This window comes from Macadamia integrifolia, chromosome 13 (assembly GCF_013358625.1).
Source record: "Macadamia integrifolia cultivar HAES 741 chromosome 13, SCU_Mint_v3, whole genome shotgun sequence".
Taxonomy (NCBI): Eukaryota; Viridiplantae; Streptophyta; class Magnoliopsida; order Proteales; family Proteaceae; genus Macadamia; species Macadamia integrifolia.
The window spans coordinates 2,362,101-2,373,336 of record NC_056569.1 but is presented as its reverse complement, the minus strand read 5'-3'; the positions used below and the strand labels follow the sequence as shown (position 1 = coordinate 2,373,336).

Here is an 11,236-nt window from a genome sequence, read left to right as displayed (position 1 = left end):
AAAAAATATATATATATATATATAAATTAAAAATAAAAAATAGAATGGTTTATTTAATAAGGTAATGCCTATTGCCAAAGTACTTCGGACCTCAAACGCCGAGCGGCTATTCTCTGCAATGAGTGCCGTGGTGCAGTGAGCATTGGATGGTCGAGAGCATCCAGACACGCTCCCCGAGATCATCTCGGCCATACGTTTCCTTTTAATATTTGAGTGCCTATAATTCCTCACCCTTTTTTCTTTATTTCATTCCTGCCCCTGTTTTGTAAGGAAGCAGACTTCCTCTTCACCGTCACCTCCTCTTTGTGGGAGAGAATCTCACTCTATTTGTCTTTACCCCATTTTTAATGTTGGTTCCCGAAATATCCCTGCCTACTACTCTTATGCTTTTATGTCCTTATTTATTGTCTCTTCCCAGTTTATCCTTTTGCCTTAGAGTTGTGTTTATGATTGAATTTTAAGTTAATTACAGTTCTGCCACACCCCTTTGTGCCTTTGCGATATTTACAGTTTTGCCATTTACCCCTTTTGGCTATTGTGTGCTTGGATGGGCCCATAATTGTGGTTATTAATGGGTTGTAAACCTAGGATTGCATGAAGTAATTACAAAATTGCCATTGGTATATATGTGTGACAAATTATTGCTTCAGTGGGCCCAAGATTGCCTCAATTTTGGCATTTACACTTTTTTTTAATTGGAAAATTGGTACTTGCATGCATGGTAATTGGAGTTATTTCTTCAGATTTGCTACCGTAAGGGGGAGATTGGAAATTATTTTGTTGTGGTGCTCTTGGTTTTGGGATTCTTTGTGATGATCATCCTTTGTAAAGGTGGTTGTTGGAAATTATTTGTCTATGTATATTGCTACATGTGATGGGCAGATTAAAGTTAATGTCTGCTTAAGATTATTTCTTTTAAAGAAGTATCTTTTCATGTGTGTTCTCAACAACTATTTTATCTTTTGAAGATGGTTATATTCAATGACCTGATGCTGTTTGGTATATTTAGCAACTAAGGATTAAAGTATCGGTATCAGTCGGCCAAAATTAAGATACGTATCGGAGGGTATCGTATCGTATCGTATCGGAGATACGCTAAAAATACACATAAATGGATAAGAAACACTTTTTTACACACTTTTGCATAAAAATTTGTTAAAAAAAGCTATTGATAACATGCATTATGCATAAACACTAAATTGAGGGTATCGCACTAAGAATCCAAGGTTTGTAGTTGTCCCATAAATGTAAAATCCTTGTTCCCAACCTTGATTTCCACTTTAGTTAGAGAGAAATATGACTGCCAGCAACTTTGGAACAAAAACCCTTACAAAAATCGTGTTTTTCTGAAAATCACCCATCTTGGCCATTATATGACCGTAACACATTGTATCGGTATGTATCAATACATACCGATACGTACGATACATATTGGAACGTACATTTCACCTCGATTTTTTTTCAGAGTATCATATCGGTGCATATCGGTATGTATCGTAGGATACCTATTAATACAAAAGGATTTTAAAAATCCCATGTATAGTATCGGTAAGGGCCGATACAGATACGTATCGGTCGATACGGTACTATACGTACTGATACTTAAAACCATGTCGGCAACCTTATGTTGTTTGGTCTCTAACAAACTGATGGTGCCTATTTATCTGTGGAATTTTATATGAGACGTTTATTTGGGGAGATCTCTGTTTGAGGCTCGTGAGTGCTTTTGATGTAGCTATTGGGTGCTATAATTTTGTTGGAGTGCCTTCTATGGGAAGGGCTTTTTATATAGCTGTTGGATGCTACACTTCTATTTTGAGATTATGTGGGACTGCTTTCTTTGGGAAGGGTTTTCGTTGCTGTTGGAGTGCCTTCTTTTTGGGAAGGTGATGCGGATCCGGGTTCCAAGGACCGAAATCGGATCGCTTATGGCCCACAAGAATGACCAAAATCTCAAATTTAATGGTTGAAGGGTATTCTTGTAATTTCAGAAACAAGCAAGGCCTTAGAAATAATTATAAGGTAGATGGGGTAGTTTTAGAACTAAAACTTTAATACAAAGGCTTATTCTGAATTTTACCAAAGAGAAAAGGGGTAATGGAATATAACTTTTGGGAACAAGGGCTTAGTTGTAATAACAGGGAAAATTCTTTTAAAATAATAAAAAAGAAAAACCTGTTCTTCTTCTTCTTGTTGACATGAGAACCAGAAACCAGCGGACAGAAAAAAAATTCCGATCGGTAGAACTCCTTTGATAGGGCTTGGTTTGACCTGAAATTCGAAACGAAGGTTGCCAGCCTTAAAGTCTCTTGATTCCGGCAGATAGATCTCTCAAACAACAAGCTTCAATCAGGTAAAACAAGTTTTGAACTTCTCCAGGCGGCAAGCAAGAGCCAGATCTGAATCTGAGATCAATTTCTCACAGCAGAACCAAGCTTGGGAGGAGATCTTCTAGGGTTTGTGTCACCTAGGAGGTAGCAACCTTCGGTCCAAATCTCAAACCTGATCGATGAGTTTTCAAGGTTCAGCAACACGTTTTGTACACCTGAGATTACCGCCCAGAACAGAGCATGGACAGCAAGCAAAGAAGGAAAAAAAAAATAACCAAGAGAAGAAGATAAGAGTGAGAAAAGAAGATTTCAGAGAATCAGGGAGGGGGAAAATAGCCCACGACAGCCATGGTTTTCCTACCAAATTTCAATTCTTCAAAAAAAACTTCAAATCTCTCTAAAAACTCCATCGATTACATGTCCAATATAAAGGAAAAATCAGACAATTAATGGCAACTACTTGAAAATAGAAACTAATCTTTATAGCAACTAAATAAAAATCAAATCTAAATTAAAATACTATCAAACTAATTTCTAAACCAAAAAGGAAAGTAAATAGTAAAATTCTCAAATCAAAGAGATCCCTTCCATCGCCCAACTGCATCAGAAGGGCTTATGGTGTTGCTGTTGTTTGTTGCTGATGGCTTTATGATGGTTGATTGGAGTTCTTTTTGGTCCAAGCTGGAGTTTTCTTTTGCTATATGTATGCTCCAGCTTGAGGGGGTGCGTTACAGTAAATGAGAGCATGTTTTGGTTGGAGGTCTGTGGGTGGCCATGGACCCATGGACCTCCATACCTGTGTATATAGACCTCCGTACCTTGGGATGGTATGTTGTTTCCTATTGGGTTTAGGGTAGTTGTTAGCTAAGTTGAAGTTAGTTTCCTTTTTTGGTAATATGTCTCTGTAATAACTAGTCTATATATTGAGTGAAGGGGTAGTCCCAACCACATGGCTGACTCCCAAATTATAGCCATCTCTTATTCTCTTCTCTTTCTCTTCCTCTTTCTTATTATTTACATTCTCCATATGAGTAAGTAGGACTTTCTAATTTCTTGCTTTCTATTTCCTTTAATGAAGAAGACTTAGTTACTTGGCCATCAAGTAGCCCACACATGGTTTGGGTTACTATTTCTGTAAGTTGTAATTGCTTTCTTATAAATAAAGGAGGGAACCTATCCCACGGTTTTGGGAAACATAGTATGGGTCAATGGAGCTGCTGTTCTTGAGGTGAAGCAAGAGCAACCCTAGGTGGTGGAGCCTACCGTAGGCATTGGTGGTGAAGTCAGGTCATATCTTTCCATCTCCCTTTCCTTTTTCTTTCTTCTTGTTCATCTTCTATTCTGTTTCTTCTTCATTCCAGCGACAAGTAGTCCTTGCCTGGGTGACCATTGAAGGTGATTTAAATTCTAGTTTTTATTTGATTGAGTACTAATTTCTAACCTTATTATTGCTGTGTTTTCAGTTGCTAGTCACCTCTAGTCTGCCCAACTTGTACTCAGTTACAGTAGTCTGCGAGTCCAGCAGGGGTCCTAATTGAATTCAGACTTCAATCCTTATTTCTAGACTACCATCCATTAGATGGACTCATGGACCCCATCTTTTGAAGGTTTCGTCACTTGTTAGACCTTTCTTCAGCCAGTACTTGGAGCCCATCTAACCTCCAGATTCGGATTTATCTCATTTCTCCTTTCACTTTCTATTTCCTGTTTCTTACTTTCTAATTCTGTTCTTTTGATTCTGCGGATCAGTCCATTGTATAAACCCCATTTTGGAGTGTATATTATATTCAGCAGGATTTCTACTCTATTTGACCTGATTTCCAGCCACATCCAAGTGCTGGTTGTCAAGTTATTTAAGCCTCTTAAATTCTTTTCTGTCGCTCACTATTTCTGGCTGCAGGGAATAACTTGCTGTTTTGAACATTCCAACCCTTGGGTTGACTCATTCTTCTAGTATATTGTTCCTCAAAGTTGCCACTTTTTGTTCCTTAAATTTGATGTTCATCGGACTAGTCAGTTGGGAGTTAAATCAGTTCTATTTCGGTTGCTATTTCCTGTGAAAGACTAGGTTGTTATTTATGTTTTGTGCCATTGCAGCAGATCCCACCCTTGGATTTGTTTGATGTTCGGACATATCGCCGTAGTAAGAGGAATATCTGATTAAAATTTCAGTTCCATCTGACCTTTGGATATTGTTTTATTTGACTTTTTCTGTACTTAGATGTTGTATTCTGTCATAGGGTTATTGTGTTTCTGTCCTGTGAGTTTGTGTTCTATGAGTTTTAGGATTGACATTCAGTATAGACCAGGTAGTTATTATTGATGTATTGATAAGGTTGGTCTGTCTTTTTTTATTTTTTTTATATTTTGCTGTCTGATGAACATTTCATGTTAGGGTATGTTTAATTATCATCTATTTTCATGATTATAAGCATGCTTTTAAATGATATTGCTGTACTAGTTTGACATTACATGGTTGGTTTCATTTCTTTTAGCATTTCATGTTTACTGGATTTTGATGAACTTACATTCTTCAGAGATATCGCAATCACGTTCTGCACAAATTGGTCCTTTTACATTGGTTGGAAGGGGCACAAAACTCGGGGACAACTCAAAACTCTCCAATTCAGTAATTGGCGAAGGTTGCACTATTGGATCCAATGTATCAATTGAGGGTTCCTATATTTGGAATGATGTCACGATTGAGGATGATTGTAAATTAAGGCATGCAATCGTTTGTGATGGGGTGGTAATTAAGTCAGGAGCTGTTCTGGAGCCTGGGGTTATTTTATCATTCAAGGTATATATATATATATATATATATCGCTATGCTCATATCTGGAAATTAATTAGCTCTTTGCTCTCGTTTCCTATGATTTCATCGGACTTATTTTCAACATTGTAAATTTGATATTCAGTTTCTTTGACATTCATCATTTCATTGTATCTACGGTCAGTGGACAGTGGTCATTGATGGAGCAACAATCAAAATCTGGCAACAGTGACATGGCTAGATATGTAAATATCTCCAAAGTAGAACATTCCAAGTACTTTTCATAGTTAACCCAGGGTGGCCTCTTTAACAGATTGTGTTATTGGGTCACTTTTGGAACCAATATTTGTGAAAACAAGCCAAAATACTGGTTTGTGATGCATGGTTTTGTCTGACCCACTTGATCTCATTTTGTGAACTGGCAAATGAGCTAATACAGGTCTTTTTGTCTCTATGATAATAATTTATATATATTGTTGTGGTAGCCTCCCCATTTGACTGAATCTTTTGAAGTGGTCACTCGCAACCCCTGCCCCCCCCCCCCCGCCCCACAAAAAAAAATAAAAAACTGTTTCTAGGATTGGCTGGGCTTTATTGACTAAGGTTCCTGTTCAAGAGTGAAAGGAATCTATGACTTTTGAGATGTCTGATGCTTTGATTATGGAAAGCTGTTTTCTGTCTTCTTTTATCTTTCCATCATATATTATTTAGTTTAGGCTAATAGGAAGTTATAAGTAAGTCGGACCGAGGGCAGCTCATACATGCATGTAATTATGGGTATGCTTGTAAAGCAAGTCCAACGGAAAAAACTCTAAAAATAAAATATAATGGTTGAAAAGAATCTGTGAAGTTGGAACACGTTGAAGCTTCGTATCAGGTTTAGGCAAGCCACATCCATGACCATGTTATATTTGGAGGCGCCCATGAGTGCATGTCTGACACAACAGTTGTGGATATTAGAGAAATTATATGCAATGTTTGGGATGGGAACATTTAGGTACTGTAAAATTTCTGATTTGGTTGTGTTCTGAATAAGATACTTCTCAAATACCTTGAAACTTAAAGTTTCTGAAATTAGCTGCCCTATGAGAATGCCAATTTTTTTTTTCTTTTGGTGTCAGGAGAGTATGGAGATGGCATTGTCTCACAACTGAATCACCACCACCAGCTGCCATCTGGGGTGTTTCTGCTGTTGTATTGTGGATAATGAGGGGAGGAGGGAGAACTTTTGGTGGAAAGAGGGTCTTTCCTGCCATATGTGGATGATTTATGCAGCCACCAAAGATCCCAAGAGTTGGAATTGAGGTTTTGATTGGTGCAGCACAGGCCCAGGTTAAGAATATTTTCTGGTAAATCAAGTGCTTGTTGCTTGGTAGCCATATATATTAGAGCAGCCAACAACTGAAATAAGAAGAAAATAAGAGAAGACTATAAGGAGAGAATAGTTAGGAAGGAGAGTGAATCAATGGAGTAGATGAGGGAGAGGAGAGTGTGATGCAGATACGGCTGCCCTTTCTTGGTTGGACCAGCATGACCGGCTTTGGAAGCCAAGAGCCAAGAAGAACCGGTCCAGCCCAGGGTTTTGGTCCAACAAGGGTTGGAAATAAAATTAGTAGTTTACCTAGTATTTTATTTCATGCTTTTAATTTCCAGACTTGAACGTAGGAGTAGGATTTATTTCCTTGCTTTGGTTTCCTTTTTATAGTTGTTTCCTAATTTAGGCTAGTTTCCATTCTAGTTAAGTTTCTAATTTCATGTTCCTATTTTCCGATATATTGGTTGTAATCGACTGAAGATTTAGAGAGCAATTTGATTATTGAATGAATGTGTGAGTGTGATCTCCTTTTCCCCATCTCTACTCTGATTTCCCCTCCCTTCCCTAAGGGTTCTCCATCAACTTGGTATCAGAGCCGAAGGATCCTCCTTCGTTCTCTTCCTTTTCCCATTCTCTATTTTTGGTTCTACCGTGACAGAGAACAGCCAAAAAAAAAAACTGCTGCAAATAGAGAAGCCGAACCACAACTCCATCGACTTTTTCCAGTCTCAGTCCAAAAAAAAAAAAAAAAAAAGAAGAGAGAGAAAACAGAACCAGAAGTAAGCGACGGACGAAGTCGGAGAAGCAGCAGAGAGAGCGACAGCAGCCGCCGCCTCCTCTCTCATTTTTTTTCTCTTCCGACAGCAGCCGCCGCCCTCTTCCCTCATTTTTTTCCCTTCAAACAGCAGCCGCCGCTCATCTCTGTCCCCGACGGCAAAGAAAAAAAAAAAGGAAAAAGAATCGAGAAGAAAAAAGAAGAAAAGAAGACGAGATGAGAAGAGAGAGGCAGCGACATACTTGATTTGAAGCCGTCGCGAGTCACCCATCTCTTCATCGGAGTCGCGCCGCCTCCCTCCTCCTTCGTCGAACTCCCACTGCTGGTTCCATCTCCCAGAAGGAGACACTTCTGGTCGGTAAAACCCACCCCCACGATTCCCCTTTTGTTCCTTTTCCTTTTATTTATCTTTCGTTTCCTAAGATACCCCTCCCTTTCTCCTTTATTCCCCTTTTGTCCCATATATTTTTATTTCCAGCAAACCCCTATCCCACACGTGATTGACATACTTTTTGTGGTTTAGTTCGAACTTCAAAAAAAAAAAAAATTCCCATTCTATCCCTGCCCTTTAAGCATTCAGTTATTTACTATTCTACCATTATTCTTTGAGTGCTATTTTGTTACTCATCACCATGGTAGCCAATAGTGAAGTTGTTCAACAGCTGAATTCTTATAAAGGAGAAACTGATACAAAATTTGATGCTCTCACTAACATGGTCACGTCCCTAAAAACAATGGTGGAATCTATGCAAGTTTCTATTGATCGTTTGGTGGCAGCAGATAAAGGAAAGAGTCCCATTCAGTCTGGGGATTCCTCCAACACCACCCCACAGGATCTGCCAGGAACACCACCACCACCACCACATCATACACCACCACCACCACCTCCACCACCATATGGGACTGGTAGACATGATGATGGAGCAGAAAGAGCAGCAAAACTGGATGTCCCTGATTTTTATGGCGACAATAATCCAGAATTGTACCTTGACTGGATTCACAGTTTAGATACATTCTTCAGATGGTACGGGTTGACTGAGGCTCGAAAGATCCTATTTGCAGAGGCCAAACTGAAAGGCACGGCTCGAGTCTGGTGGATCAAGCAACAACAACAGAATCGAACCCGAGGCATCGGGTTGGTCACTACTTGGGCTGAAATGTATGAAGTCATGAATCGGCGATTCTTGCCTTCTGATTACAAGCAACGCATGCATCTCAGGTTTGCACAGTTGAAACAAGAGAATTTGACCGTTGAAGAGTATGTTGCTAGATTTTATTATTTGGCCACTCGTTCTGACTTTGAGTGGGATGAAGAAGTCTTAGTGGCCCAATTTCGCAATGGTTTGCACCCTCAACTTAGTGCTGCCCTTGCATCTAGTCGACTACCTACAATGGAAGACGCCGTACAAGTGGCATATCAGGTTGAGGAAAGTCTGAAACGCCCATACAACCGGAGAAATTTTGCAGATACTTTTTCTCGAGGTACTAGTTCCATTTGGCAACAGTCTCCTACCCAAGAGAGGTCATCTAGCAAGCCGCAGGCAAGTGCTACATCTATGGCTTCTTCACGACCTAGTCGGCCGTATTCTCCACCTCGACATGTTTCTGAAATGTCATCTTCACGGCCTACTCGCCCATATTCACCCCCTCGGCGTGGTTCAGATAAACCTTCTGATTCTTCAAAATTCACAGTTCGGTGCTACTCATGCAATGGATTTGGACATATCAGTGCCCAATGTCCTAGCCGTTTGGTTGCTTTTATTGATAAGGAATCTCCTCTGCCATATATTCCCGAAGAGCAACTTGGTTCTGACACAGTCGATTTAAGAGAAGAGCGTGCAACAGGTGAAGTCAATGACACTCTCAGTGACGATGACCAACATCCTTTTTATGTCATTCGTCATGTGTTGACCACTCAAAAGGCCACTGAAAATGAAGATTGGCGCCGCAATAGTATTTTTCAGACTTGTGTGAAGTGCAATGATCAGTTGTTAACCTTGGTCATTGATGGAGGCAGTTGCACTAATGTTGTCTCTGAAGACGTTGTTCGTAAGCTGGGATTGAATACAGAACCACATCCTAATCCTTACAAGGTTGCTTGGGTGAACAACACTAATCTCAAAATCACAGATAAGTGCTTGGTCACATATTCTATTGGTGGATTTAAGGATACAGTCCAATGTGATGTCCTCCCTCTGAAGGTGTGCCATATCCTTCTTGGTCGACCTTGGTTGTTTGATAAGAAAGTACAGCATTGTGGCTATGCCAATACCTATGCCTTCAAGCATGCCAACAAGACTATGAAGTTTCATCCTGCCAAAGATCTCCCTGAAATTAAGCTCAAGAAGATGGTGGGATCGTTCCTCATTCAGCGTATTCCTTCAGACGGTCCCCTCGGTCCTTTCCCTAACTCGACGGAGTCGAGTTCTTTTCAGAGGAGGAGAGTTGATGCAGATACGGCTGCCCTTTCTTGGTTGGACCAGCATGACCGGCTTTGGAAGCCAAGAGCCAAGAAGAATCATGCACACACGCCCGCAGGCTCTCAAATACTCAAACTCAACTCATCATTCCATTCTCTAATTAAACGATTACATGCATTTAAATAGTAAAAGAAACCCAACATTAAAAGGAAACGTACTCTAATTTGGAAACTCAAATTACTTGGAAACTAAATCCTAGTAGCTATCACCTACCTAAGTTACCGAAATAAAAGATTGTAGGAGAATAAAAATAAAATCCTAAAAGATTCTACTGGTCAAAGACTCAATATGGGTCCGGTTCATCGTTCACTGGATACCCATCTGGGTATGGGCTGCTCTATGGGTGCATATCTACATCAATTCTCCCGAAGTTGAGAAAAACTCGTCCACGAGTTTTGTAGAACGGGAGAATTAACACCAATCGATCAACATTCATCCTTGCCTGTATGAAATCACGATCGAATGCTATGAAATCCAAGACGCAAAGTTCTTTGGTGTAGTAGTGACTCGGAAAAATAAAATCGATCAGTTCACTAATGAGATCAATCGATTTAAAGTTTTCCACAAGTTGATTTTCAATTTCCAATGATACCATCTCATCTTCTACCACTGGTGATTCATCTTCTAGTTCGTCTACTTGTTGTTCAACGGCTGAGATCACATAGTTGAAGATAGAATGTGTTTGGGTTTTGATGTCCGTGCAATGTCGTTGAATCTCATCGAGCTTCACTTGTATCAATTGCAGTTGTTGACAGATATCCGATAAAAGATCTAGACACATTGCCTAGGTTCTTGGAATCACTATGGGTGGATACTTTAAACAATGAGTGATGGCAGAATGGTAAATAAATAGAAGTTGAGGAGATGATGGCACAACTGTAAATATTGAGGTTCAACCCTTTTTTTTTTTTTTTGTAGAAGTTCAACTTGAAACTTAAAAAGAAGAGGACAGCGGTATATGGAAATAAAAATATATGGGACAAAAGGGAAATAAAGGAGAAAGGGAGGGGTATTTCTGGCAAGTCAAAAGAATTTAAATTAAGAGATGGAAGAAATAAAACCGTGGGTGGGGTTTCACCGACAAAGGAGAGGAGGGGATCTCCTTCTTGGAGACGGAACCAGAGGAGAACGGCGGAAGCTCAAATCGAACCAGGTATGTTCCTCTCTCGCTCTTCTTCTTCGTCTTCTTCTTCTTTCTTCTTTCTTCTTATCTGAAGGCACTTCTGGTTCTATCGCCTCTTCTGCTGCCCCTTTTTTTTTTTTTTTTTTTTTTTGTTTGCTGAAGGAAACCTGAAGAGGGGTCGACTGCGAGGAGTTCTGGTTCTGGTTATGGTTCGGCTTCTCTCTCCTCTCGACTTCGCTTCTTCTACTTCTTCTACTTCTTCTGTTCTTCTTTTCTTCTAGCTTCTATCTCTCCCTCTTCTCGACTTTTCTGTCTTCTCGGTTATTTATTTATTTATTTTTTGGCTGCTACCGGAAGGAACAGAGAAGGCGGAGGGCAGGGAGGGTTTGGGTTTTTTTTTTGGCTGCTGCCGGAAGGAACAGAGAAGGCGGAGGGCAGGG

At 39.9% G+C, this 11,236-nt stretch overlaps 1 protein-coding gene across 2 annotated transcripts in view; it reads left to right on the top strand.

The window, feature by feature from the left end:
- Positions 1–6,529, top strand: part of LOC122059971 (translation initiation factor eIF-2B subunit epsilon) — a 23,793-nt gene extending 17,264 nt beyond the window's left edge. For both annotated transcript variants that reach the window (XM_042623081.1, XM_042623080.1), the window contains exon 7: positions 4,868–6,529. In XM_042623081.1, the coding sequence (XP_042479015.1) occupies positions 4,868–5,235 (368 nt within the window). In that variant the 3' untranslated portion in view covers positions 5,236–6,529. The remainder of the gene's footprint in view (positions 1–4,867) is intronic.
- Positions 6,530–11,236: the final 4,707 nt, after the last annotated feature.